Source organism: Anopheles moucheti, chromosome 3 (assembly GCF_943734755.1).
Source record: "Anopheles moucheti chromosome 3, idAnoMoucSN_F20_07, whole genome shotgun sequence".
NCBI lineage: Eukaryota > Metazoa > Arthropoda > Insecta > Diptera > Culicidae > Anopheles > Anopheles moucheti.
The window spans coordinates 18,971,075-18,983,759 of record NC_069141.1 but is presented as its reverse complement, the minus strand read 5'-3'; the positions used below and the strand labels follow the sequence as shown (position 1 = coordinate 18,983,759).

The window sequence follows — 12,685 nt, the reverse complement described above, 5'->3', positions numbered from 1 at the left end:
GTTTCCATTTGCTCTCTCGCTCTTTCTCTCAGTAAAAATTAGAGGCTTAGAGAAATTGAAACCGATTACAAACAATCGGTTAGTCGATCGGTGCATAGCATTGACCGGGTTGGGTAGCTTTAAGAATGGAAAGTTGTTCCCGGTTCAGAAACGCTTGCCTACGGGAACATGGGAACATTGGCGGGGTGAAAATGTGAGGAAAAAGCGTGACGCGCCATGTTCGGTAGTGTCTTCCCGGTTATTCCTCCCACCGAACCCACCAAAATGGCAGCGTGAGGTTAATCGTGTGGATTGAATTAAACTCGATTAAAACCGCGCTCTTCTCGCGCCGTTTGGGGGGAAAAAAGGTGGTGGCTACCCCCCTTAACTGGCGTTGGTAATGCAGACGGCGAACGACGAAGGGTTTCAGCAACACATTTTTCCGTGCAAATGGAAAATCATCGATGCAACGGGAAGTTTTCTTTCCATAGTGCACTCTTTTCCAGCGGGGCGACTCCAGAAGTGCTATGCCAGGCCGGGTGGGGGTGGATTTCATTGCTCGATGCCAATTTCGGAAATCAAACGGAAGCGCCGATATCTACGCTTTCTCTTCATTGCCGATGCACGGTGGAATTTATGCTACGGATTTTAAAAAGTGATTTTTTTGCCCTCTTATTTCTATTTTCGTTTTTTTTTTTTTGAGCAACGAATCATCAATGAGCGCGACATTCGGAATTCATCTTTTAGTCACACCACACAGTCACACATAGCGGCGGCGGTGACAAATACTTGTAAGCTGACTGGTGGTGGCATTCTTGGCTTGAAAGACAAGCAAAACAAATAAAAGGATGGTTCACACTTGCAACCCCACCAGCCGAGCGCGATTGTATGAAGCGAAAAGTAAAAGTCGTCATATTTGCATACAACTTAACAGCCGGTGCAAAAAAGAAATTGCCCTCGCTCGCTCCGTAGTATATGTGACATATTTACTGCTCAAAATGGCACTGGATTAGTTGAACAATAAAAAGCTAAAACTCCAAACGAGAGTTGTTTTTTGTCCACCACCGTGTACAACACGAGCCCATTATCCAACTGATTGATTGGGCTAGGCCTCCACCGAGGGAAACATCTGAGTCGCCCGCTATGGTAATAAACAGATTCACGCTTTTTTTTTACTGTGCTTATGCCTCCACCAGGCAGGGTGGCGTCTTGGGGTGGCATGAAAACAACCCCTGCGCCTGCGGGTGGGCTGTGGCCAGACAAGAGGAACGACGCTCTTCCACAACCGAATGTTCACCAAAACGCGCGGAATCTTGTCGGACATTTCCCAACGCGGAACGCGATCGGTCTCTGGGAGCCGTTAGAAGGTATTTGACCTCACAGCGTTCGTTTGGCACAGCCCCGAACAGCACCCAGGGCAGCTTCATTCGCATATAGGAAGGTGCGGATTTTCTCCAACGGATCGGTTTGCATTGCGTGTGGCTGTGTGAGGGTTTGTTGTGTTTTTTTTTTATCGCAGCCAGATTCTTACGTTCAGCACCAGCAGATTGTAGGGTTCCTTGGAGGATGCTGGTGGTAGAGCGGTGGTCCCGCTACCTCTGTTGATGATTGCAGCCCGGGCTTCAATTAGGTGTTATTATTTCACGAATTAGTGTGCACAAATCAGCTAGAAGCTGACCGGATCTAGCTGATTTTTCGGGGTGGCCAACACGTGAGGCTTGTTTAATCGAGCAAAGTGGGAAAGCATTTTAGCAGACTGAGGGAAGATACCCAGCGAGTGGGTTCTAAAAGATGTGAGATGGAGAAAAAGTTACTCAAGGGCCATTTGAAGCGAGGCAAACAATCTATCAGATCGTTTATTTCCCGTTGTGTTAATCCGTTTAAAGGTAGCTCACTAGGAATGTTTGAAAATCCTTGCAAACGTTCAATGTTATATCATTCGAATTCTCCTATTAAAGTCCACCATAGAACTGATACTAAATCAACACGCAAAAAGGTGTTGACGACCCTGCCTTCCTTTTATAGACATACTGCTCAGCGCGCTTACCTCATAATCTAACGAAAGTTTGTGCGCATAATTTATTTCCTGCGCATGTTAAAATTAAACAAAGCCATCATCAGCCTTTCGACCGCACTTTCTATGCAAAGCACACAGACACTCAGCTTAATCCCACCCCCCGGCCCGGCATGCCTTCGGCTGGTTAGCAAATGTTGATTCTATTGTTACCGATTTTATGGACCCAATTTTGTGCCGGGTGCGCGTCTTGAGCAAATATCGATTTCCTTTGGGAACGCCAATTTCGGTCCACATGACTGTGCCAAATGTGTCGTCCAAAGTGTGTGTGTTTTTGTGTCCGTGAGTGGAACAACGCGGGGGCTTTCACTTCTACGGCGGCGTTCAACCGAGCACAAGCCAGACGGTGTAGCAGTACGGTTGAATTCCGTTCGGAAGAAGGATGACGCATGTCACCATCTGTGTCACATGTCGCGTGAAATCAAACCATTCACATCGGCCACAGAGCGGACATGGTCGGGTAAGGAGGATATGTCTAATCATGTGTGACGACGGTACGGTAAATCCTCTGGACGATTTGGTGTTATTTTTTTCCCCCGTTTTTCTCGTGTGTCTCAACACCAAAAACCACCAAACCACCGATCCGGCTTTCTATGTTGCCGAGTGCATAGCTATGGTGGCCGGTCAAAGTGAACGGCTTTCATTGTCAATACCGATGAGAACGATGAAAGTGAGTTAAATATATGTTTATCGAATCGTATTTACACACACACACACACTCTTCGCGCCACTCCTTGCCCGGTTGTCGGTTAACGGTCTGTTCCGGTAAGGTTCGCGATACACCTTCCCGTTTTTCTTCCAGTTTCGTTCGCGTATGTCTAACCGCGTGCTTCCTGACAGGTAGGGGCCAATTTCTTGCACCTTGTATCCCTTTTTTATTTTCGTCTTTTCCCTGCCTTTCCCTGCCGAACACGGAGCCATGGAGGATGGAGCATTATTTCGTACCGCTACTTCCTGGCACCGGTCCGATCCGGTCAGGGACGCTGGTGCGCTGGCCGGTCGATGTAAAAATGTGAAAGTGAACTCGCGTGAACTTCGCGCACCCGGCTCATGCAGCTTCTGAATGGAGGCGCGTTTTCGATTCACCCGCTGCAACTGGCAGGGTAGGTACATTTCAATGGTAGCATATTAGCGGATAGAAAGTTGAGTGAGTGTGCGGTCTCGCAGGCAACCGTTGCAGGAGAGTGCTGTTGCTTTGCTCTGCTCGTACGCTCGATGCTCGTGGGGTTTTGCCACTTCCCCACGAGGCCACGGGCACAAGCGCATTCGCTCAATGGATGCATCGAGGGAGAGCGCCCCCGTGAAGGAACGCGGAATAGCGTTTCGTGTGATGGTTGAATTCGTAGCAGAATTCAATAAACACTAAATCAAACTCCGGCGTACAATCGTTACAGCCGCTGGGGCTCATAATTCAGCCCATTGTGATAGGGAAGGTACCATTGACAAGGAAGGCAAAACATAAGCACCTAGAAGGTAATTGTACATTAGCGGATTCACCGAAAAGGGAAAGGTTTTGTAAAGACCCATTCTATGGTAAGCAATCGCACTCTGTACTTTCATATCAGAGCTGTTGAAGCTTTTTAACTCTGGCAAAACTTTTCAAAGCATTTTCCTTTTTTTATAAACAGAAAACACGTGCTTTATCATACTTTTAAAACCATATTGCAATCACGTATCGTTTAAAGACATAAAATTCTTGTATCGAAGCTTTCCGCGTATACCGTACAAACATATGGTGCCGTGACCAGGATAAACAAAACAGCGCTTAGTATTTTTGATCATCCTCGAATGTATTCATAGACGATAATTCTATAAATATTTCAATTTAAACATATTAAAACTTGATAGCAACCCAATCATGCCACTTTGTGCGTCAGTACGCAACCATGATCGATTAATTTCTTGTAAACTTAATTAAACCCACTTTCACGTACCCAGTGTGACGCATCCCGGGCGAAGGTCTTCCTACACTCTCTTTACCAAATATTCATCTCCAAACCAAACCGTGCGTTAAAACTTTCCAAGTGCGTCAACTCTTTCCAAGAAAATCTTCTCCCATGACTCGGAGCACAATCATCCAACCGTCTGTCGGTTTTTTTGGTCACGACTCGCCAGGATGGCAGGAACAGAGCGTGCCAGGACGTGGTCGGGCAACATGTCCGCTGCTCCAATCAACCGTGGTTTCGAACTGACGGTTGCTGTTTTGTACCGTTGTAATTTGTTACGCGTTAATTTCTGCCTCCGGGCGTACTTTGCTGAATCCGAGCACCTTGGTGACATTGGTTGCGGAAATAGCTGTTCGCGGTGACGCGTGACGTGCGCTTGAGGCATCCTCGAGCGGTGCTGTTGTGTAATATCCGGCCACCCAGATAAAGCCGGTTAAGCAATAGCTAACTCAGCCAGCCAAGTTCCCGAGCCGATGGAGGATGCAGAGGATGTGCACTAATTGATAACATCCTTCCAGGGTGTACGTGGTGGGACAGAACAGGAAGCCCACTGCCCAAGTGGCGAGTAATTCTAACAGTAGATAGATTCCCCGTAGCCCGGTATGCCGGCAGTCGAAGCGCACCGTTCGAAAAGTAACGGTTCGGGAATGCTGTTGGAGGTCGTCCCGTGGTTCTGCTAGCTGCTTATTTTTTTTTTGTTGCTCTCTTCTCCAGTTGATAAGAACTTGTTCGCAAGGAAACAGCTCGCGTCCGGTCTGTGGCACGGTCTTGCCGACCTAGATCTGCACCAGAGGCTCAGAATCGTTCACTCCGGTCGATGAATGTTCGATGTGATGGATCTATTGGGGGAATGCCGAGAGTTCCAGCGAATCAGGTATGTCCGGAGCGCGTTGACAGTTATAGCTTCATTCGGGCGCCGGACCGCTACAAGCGCTGTAATCGTGCGCTAGAGCGAAGTACCTCCCCATCCTCCCAGGTGATTAGTGACGGGCGGTGAAAATGGCTCACTAAGTAGGGTAATCAGTGACTCATTTAGCCTCGTCTCTGGTGTACGTTCGTTCGCACGGGAAAACACCGGTGAATGATTTATTGATGAATGATTTATGGTCGACTACGGGGATGGGTTTGGGATTCGTGACAGTGGGCGTAATGTAGCGGGGTACGATCGTTGAGCGATCAGTGCCGTCTCCGGCTCGTTAGTGGTGTGATTTCGAGCATTATTGTGCTATTGTTTACCGGCGTGATGCAGGCGGTACTTTGCGACTGATTTTTCAAACTGACTTTGGATTAAGATTTCACCCGATTGTGATGATTTATCACAATCCTGTCATCCGTGCCCTTGGCAAATGGGTTGAAGGGCGGTTGGAAAGTGTAAATGGTATCATTTTGCCGGTGTTGCAGGTGATTACAGGCCGAAAATAATATCGCTTTTGAAACAATCGAAGTAGGTAAGTCGTCAATTTGCGTGAGAAGCTATCGACAAATGTGATTGATGGACTTTTGACAAAGCAGGTAACTAACGGTGGAATACTACAATTTTATTATACGGTCGAGTTTATACTGAGAAAAACGAGAGAAAGACGATCATTTAGAGCATTAACTGTGAAGTAAAATATTTTACGGGCCCAAAATGTCACTATGTCACACCAATGGTTAATGTACTTATAATATTTTAACACACTTTTGGCCCGGATAGGATTTTACTTCAGTCCGTTCGTGTGAAGACAGGCTCCGCTACCATCATGCCACCAGGCCTCCCCGATCTAAGATTGGTTACGGCAAAATAAATTTAATAAATAGACTTCCCGAGTTATCCAAAATCACGACAGACGTGGACGAATTGTTTGATTATCGCACGAAAAAAAGTAAATAATTAATCCTTTTTATTACGCACTACAATGCTTATCTATAAAATTTTAAGTTGCCATTTTGTTGTTCAGTTCTAATTCACAACTGCTTTTTCTACAGCTTCTTTTTGTTCTTCGGTTCATTAATAGGAGCTTGTTCTATTAATTCCCTATTAAAAATGCAATCGAAAATTTTGCTCAAAGTGCACAAGAGAACATTTTGCGTCATTTATATTTTGGAAGCGTGGAAATAATCATAACGTAACATATTTCTTGTCGTAAAATCTTGTTAATTTTTTTCGAATATTTGAAGAGAATTTTAGACTGCTCGGAATAGATAAGAACTACTAATGTTACTTGTTTGAGTAAATTATGATGACTTGCTAATGCATGCAAAAGGTCTTTTAATCAAACGAGATTATCTCCAATAAATTAAGAGATAAAATAGCTGGTAAAACGAAACGATCGTCGATCAAAAGATTTTGCAACAAAAGATCGTCTTTTCAGGAACCCGGGGGGGAATGTTAATTAAACAGGCTAACGAGTCTCTCCAATTCATTCGCGACTTCACGAACACCTCATTTCATCCCGTGTCCGTGCAAATCGCATTTGCATCAGCTTGCTGATAGCTCTTTCCCTGCTCGACCGTGCCAGAGAATGGTGCTTTCGCATCCCTCGGGACTTCCTTCTAAGAGTGCTTTTCCCGCGGTAAGCGTTTCGAAACGCACAAACAACATCAGCGACGCAGAAGAATAAGAAGAAAAAAACGATCGAAGTCCACCATTGACTGGCGAAAAAATTACCAACGCCAGACACGAACGTTCCCCAATTCCCCAAACGTATCTTAATTTCAAATGATTTGTGCCATTTCGGGCGCGACGATGGCGCTCGAAAAAAAGGCGTACTATCCTATCGATCGTGCACCGAAAAAAAATCCCCCCTCAACCCGCGAAGCCAACCGAAAGCGAAGCAACGTGAGCGCGCGGCGCACGTATTGGAACTCCCGTAGCGAAGCGCCGCGAGGGCAGCAAAAACGGGCGGGGCAACCGATGGGGAGGATGAAAATGTTTTCAACTCGACACCGAGACCTACTTTTCGGGTGGCTTCTTACGGATGCGCTGTAGGGCGGCTAGACCTGGGCTCCCGCGCATCGTCCATCGGTAAGCGGGTGGGGAAATCGAATGGAAAAGTGGATATTATTTGAAGCAGGCAAGCGAAACCCGACATTCCGGGCGGGTGGATGTGTCCGATCCGGGACGAACCCGGGCGAGGCCACCGTGGTGCCGGGTTCAATTAGATTTTGCCGATATTGGGAAGGGTTTGTTCTCACGACCGGCAAACCTTTCCTCATCTCACCTGATCACACGGCTCATGCTCATTTCCGACAGCTTCTTTATGCACGGATAGCTCAAGATAGTGGGATGTATGCCACCAGTGCCCCGGGCGCAATGATACGCTGGGAGGGCGTTTTCCCACCAGCAGCGAAACCTTGACCCTGTGCCGCGCAGCATAATTGACGCTGGTTGGGTTTTTTTTTTCGGTAGGTCTTGGTAGGTAGGACCGAACACTCTATCGAAACCGGATCGACATCACATTTGCCCTTTTTGCTCGGGGCGGGAAGTGGGCTGCTGGTATGGTGGCATCAGCCGCCGTTACGAAAATCCGTAGAATAGAGGAAGCACGTGAAAGGAACTGAGATGCAATCGTTATGGAAGCGATTAAAATTTTCCTTCTTCATTCGTTGCTTTGGGGAGTTTTTGTTGGTTTGATTCGTTGGTTAACACTGCTTTCGCGCCCCGATCGAAGCGGTTCGATCCGGTGCGTTGAATGGACGGGGCCCCGTTGATGAGGTCTCGTTCGAGCTGTACCTACGGCTACGGGCAGTTTCATCTACGGTTCCATTACGTAAAGAAAATGCGGATGAATAACCAAGAAAAATCAGATTAGGTCACCGAATTCTTGCGTCTCTGAGCAGCAGCAACAGTATTGCAATCAATTTCTAATCAAAACCCAAACAATTACCGGTGAAATGATCCATTCCAGTGTCACGTCACTGGGAGGCGCAATGTGGCCAAAGGGGGGAGGGGAAGGCGATGGAGGATGCTTTCCCATGACCATGGGCCTGGGATGATTTGTTGGCTGGTGCGATCCGGGTCCGATGCGTGAAAACTGCAACGGATCGATTCGTGATCGTCGGCGATCGCCTTGGCCTTGGCGTGTCCATGTCGAGCTGTGTTGTTTTTTTCTTCGACCGAACGGTGGCATCCCTCTACCACCAGCCAGGGCCTACCACGCTCCGTCGTTGTTGTTTTGTCCGGGTTGTAGCCCGTGTGGGATCCGTTACATAAATTGATTCGGGTGATCCGAATAATGGCGATAATTAAAAGTAAGCACGGAAAAAGAAAGCGCAACCGATGAGCTGGTGATTAATTACTGGACCTGGTGCGCAAGCTGCGTAAACACGGCCAGCAGTACCCGCGTGCAGGGCGCGGAAGGGAGCACGGGCCTTGTGGGTATGTGGTGGGCTAGTAGAAGCTGGCGTTTCTGGAGCATCGGGCCATCTCGTCGGAATCGGGGTGCCCGTGTTCGGAGCGGGTGATCGATCGCCCTCATAGATCGGGTGTGGGATGGGGCGGGAGGGAAGCGAGGTGTGTTTGGAGGAGGCAGCAAAATGTGAGGCAAAAATATACACGCAAGCACGCACAGCTTCACAAACTTGTTAGATGGCACCAGATAACCTCCTTCCGGATGTGCGCGCCCCATGTACCATGCGGGTCTGATCCTCTACGGTCTATAAACAGCTGCAAACGCGATCGCTCTGCAGATCGCTTCCTGTTTTGTTGGCTTTTTTCTCAGCTGCTACGCAATTGATGAACCTGATCGACTGCATCGATCAATTATGTAGTGGGATTGGCGGGCAATTCCTTCTGCACCTCACATAGTTTGCCCGATACACGATCGATGGTCATTAGAGTCGGGAGTAAAGCATGCCACTTGTTTGCACAGCGTATGTGCGTGGTGCCCGTTCGACAAACCGTCAATTATCGTTATTGCCCGAGGACAGCGCTAAGAAAGCGATCACTGGCAAGTTCATTCGAGTTCGATCATTGTATAATAACCTAATCGTAGGTCGTTGAGGCGCGATGAACGTGTCTTCGGATGTAATCTCCGGACGTGATCTAATAGTAGGAGATTGGTGCTAACTCTTGACATAGATCTCATGATAATAGAGACTAGCCGATCAGCTGGGGAATGATGTGGAGTTATTTGTTTGTTTGAAATGAGACACTGACCCTGATGAAGAAAGCCGCGATTTAGTACGAGTAAAGGAGATTGGAATTATCGAAAATGTAACAGATAAACCATTGAGAATGTCGTTCTGCAATTGGATACCAATTACAAACAAATTATGTAATAAATTAATATTAGTATTTTCAATAATTAAATAAATATTGGTAAATTAGTATTTTCAATAATTCGCTCATGCTTAACTTGTAACTTATTTTTTAAGAACTCAACTTCAAAGAGAGTTTAATCAGTTAGCTTGTTTGGGTTCATTTTTTGTAGACCGAAAGAAGCGTATTTAGACGTTTGAGAATATACCGGAATGAGTATAAGATGCCTGTAAAGATGCCTTGTAAATCTTATTTCACTTCGATCTAAAACCTCGGGTGATCTTAGTATTAGCTAAAGTTCGTAAAGGTTTTAGTACGGTTCGTTTGGAGAGGAAGTCCTACAACCAAATTATCTTGGATATGCAGACTTCAAAAAAAGGTCTGTATGATTAAATAGCGATTCCAAGTACCATGTAATACTATACTCGCTAAGCTCTATCTTTCTATTGCGATAAATTCATATAGCTATTGAAATAACCGCAGATTGCTTAGTTAACTAATTTATAATTATATCACATGGGTCCATTGAGGTATTCATTAGATAGAAAATCAATTTCAAAGGCTCTACACTGGCTGCAGGGTTTGACGTAGTGAGAACAATAAACAAATTAGTTAATCGTAAAATATCAAAAAATTAATCAACTAATTAGCATATCTTTATGGCGCCGACGTTTGATTTAAATTGTTGATCATGCCTACAACTTGATGATTAGATTTGCCGATCAGATGCCGAAAATACCGCAAACTTGTTTAAAAGAAGTATCATATTTTATACCACAAGAAATACAATATTTCATCGAACGTTTTGCACTAATCATTACAAAAAAAACATACAAAGCTAAATTATGCCAAATTAGAAAGCGGTTCGGTTTATCAAAAGCTAGCGCGATAAAATGTAATACGGCTCGGGTCAGGGTCCAGATCGATGTGAGCGTAATATTTGCATTCCTGCGCATAACTTGTTTGGTCTAGACACGGTTATGTGCGAAAGGAAAGCGATCTGGCTCGTCTCAGACATCTATTTATCAGATTTAACCTTTTGATTGTTTTTGTTGCTCGTAAAATGCAAATGCGTGATGCACAGTATGATGCAGTATAGCATTTCTCCCGTAAGGTTATGGTCGATAAATATTCATTTCGCAGAAACTAAATTATCTCAAATCTACATCTCCAAACAGATATTGATTTTTTTTGTGCATTCAAATAACTTCCTACCGGATGTGTCGTTTGTAATGTGTGCAGACTGTCTAACTTGCGTCCAGCAGTGTTAATATCGCTTAGGAAAACACTCAAAATTCTATTTGTGACAAGAAACTTCAACACTGATGTTAATCAACGTCAATCTGTCTTCGAACACATCCAACTCTATCGGACTGCCGGTAGTGAAGACCCTTCATTCCAGTGATAATCTTCCATTCCAAACCGTCAAGATCACATCACAAGAACGGCCGAAAGCGAACCCAAAACCAACTGACACACCTGATCGGTCGAGACCGGTTTAGCAACGGAGCAATGCTTACCTCTTTCACCTGTTGAACTTAACCCATTTACGGACGCGGTCAGCAGAGCGATGCCAGCCAAGATTGCTACCACAAGCGGCAGCATCCAGGCGTAGGCCCGTTGCCGGTGGTATACAGTCGCCATTGCCTTCCCCCGTGCGAGGCAATTGTTGAGGGGTGTAAGATGAGTTATCAACACAGTCACTGACACCGGCACCGGTCCGACAACACGAATAGAACAAAACCGAACAAAACACACAAACACACGCAGCGGGTGATAGGACTCTTCTGAGGCCGAGATAATTCCACACTGGTCCGGTTCTTCGGATTTCTTCACCTCGAGTGACGTTTGCCTTTTTGGAGGTTCTTCTCGATTCGACGGACGCGTAATCACACCCTCCTGTCAGCTAATTGACAGCGGTGGGTCTGTGGGTTGCCTCCGAGCACCGAGTTCCGATGGTATCGATAAGACGTAACGTCTCAGATCCGGTTTTCCGGGCCGATTATTCCTGGCTGCCCCGAGCACTTAGAGCGTTGCCGGACTTCTGACGTGCACGAACTGTAATGCCCCCCGGACTCCCGGATCGCATCCGGATGGGTTTGCCGTGGGCGTGTGCGTGTGGCTGTAAGCACGTTCGCCTCTGCCCGTCGGTCACTTTCACCCGAAAGATTCCAAGGAAAGAGAACCTTGAACTTTCCCTTAGCGGTGGAACGCGTCAAAGTTCCTTGGGCCGAAGATTAGTGGAGAACGGCGGGTTCGTCGCCTGCACTGACGTTGTGTTCTTTCCGCTACGGCTCGAAACAGTTTTGCGAGAGATCACACCGATGCTGTGTTTCGTCAACCACGTCCGTTCCCGAATATTGGGAACGCGCAAGAAAACACAAAACAACAACACACAGCAAACACACGCGGGATGACAAACAAATGGCACGCGTGCACTACGCTCCCGCACTTTGTACTGAGGGTTGCGCGTTAGGGGTTCTTCGCGGATATACTGTACACACCACGTACGTTCGTGCGCAAATGCCGCGAAAAAGAAAGTAGCACTCGCGACGCGCGGTTCCGAGTGCTGGTCGAGACGGTGTTGCTCGTATGCGCCTTGCGTCGGAATTGACCGCGCTTCTCCGGATCGGCACCGTTCGGAGGCCCCAGTTTTGGTCACGATCGGGCCCGGGAGTGTCGGTTGCAGACGCTTTCTTTTTACCGCTTCTTTCAGCTGCTTGCGCACTCTGTTCCACTACCGGGAATGCCGCAAACACTCATAACTTTGCACCTTTCCCTCACACACTTTATATCTCTCTGGGGTTCTCTCTCGCTCTCTTTACCATTTACCCTCCCTCTCGCACACCGGTGCAGATCGCTTTCTCCGGCAGTTCGATCTTGCCGCGGAACGGATTCCTAGCGTTACGATTCGTCGCGACGTCGCGTTATTCCGTGGGCCGTGGCCGTGGTGTTGCGTCGTCTCGGGTCTACTAGGAAATAGAGCCCGCGGTCGCGCAACATATATAATAGAACTCCAAGCAGCCGAGAGAAAGCTCCGCGTTGCTCACGCATGATTGTCGTCTTTCGCTCGCACCTGTTAGCATTCCTATGTTCACCGTTTCCTACCTTCGCCAGGGATACGCTATGCTCAGAGGCTGCTTCTTCAGATGCTGCGCCGGTCGGATATTCTCCGGAGTTGCCCATCCGATAGCCTCTCGAGAAATTGAAACATCATTGACCGATCGCTTTATGCTACGGGAAGAAAGCATCTATGCGAACTCTCCCTCTCAGCACCTCTCAGGTGTGATGTTGCTCGTACATTTGATGCTGCAATGCACAGTCAGGGGTGCGCTGCATGGCGTCTGTTTCTTTCCTCTCTTCGCATGCCATTTTGTTTAGATCGCCTGGATGGTGGCACTTGCAGCATAGCTTGCAACGATCGACAGGTTGAAGATGCCTCCG

General features: G+C 47.1%; 1 protein-coding gene across 1 annotated transcript in view; it reads right to left on the bottom strand.

Annotated features, from left to right (window-relative positions):
- The window catches only part of LOC128303985 (serine protease filzig), a 35,030-nt gene extending 24,145 nt beyond the window's left edge, over positions 1-10,885 (bottom strand). The window contains exon 1 of the mRNA XM_053041094.1: positions 10,762-10,885. Coding sequence (XP_052897054.1) covers positions 10,762-10,885 — 124 coding nt within the window. The remainder of the gene's footprint in view (positions 1-10,761) is intronic.
- Between the last annotated feature and the right edge of the window lie 1,800 nt (positions 10,886-12,685).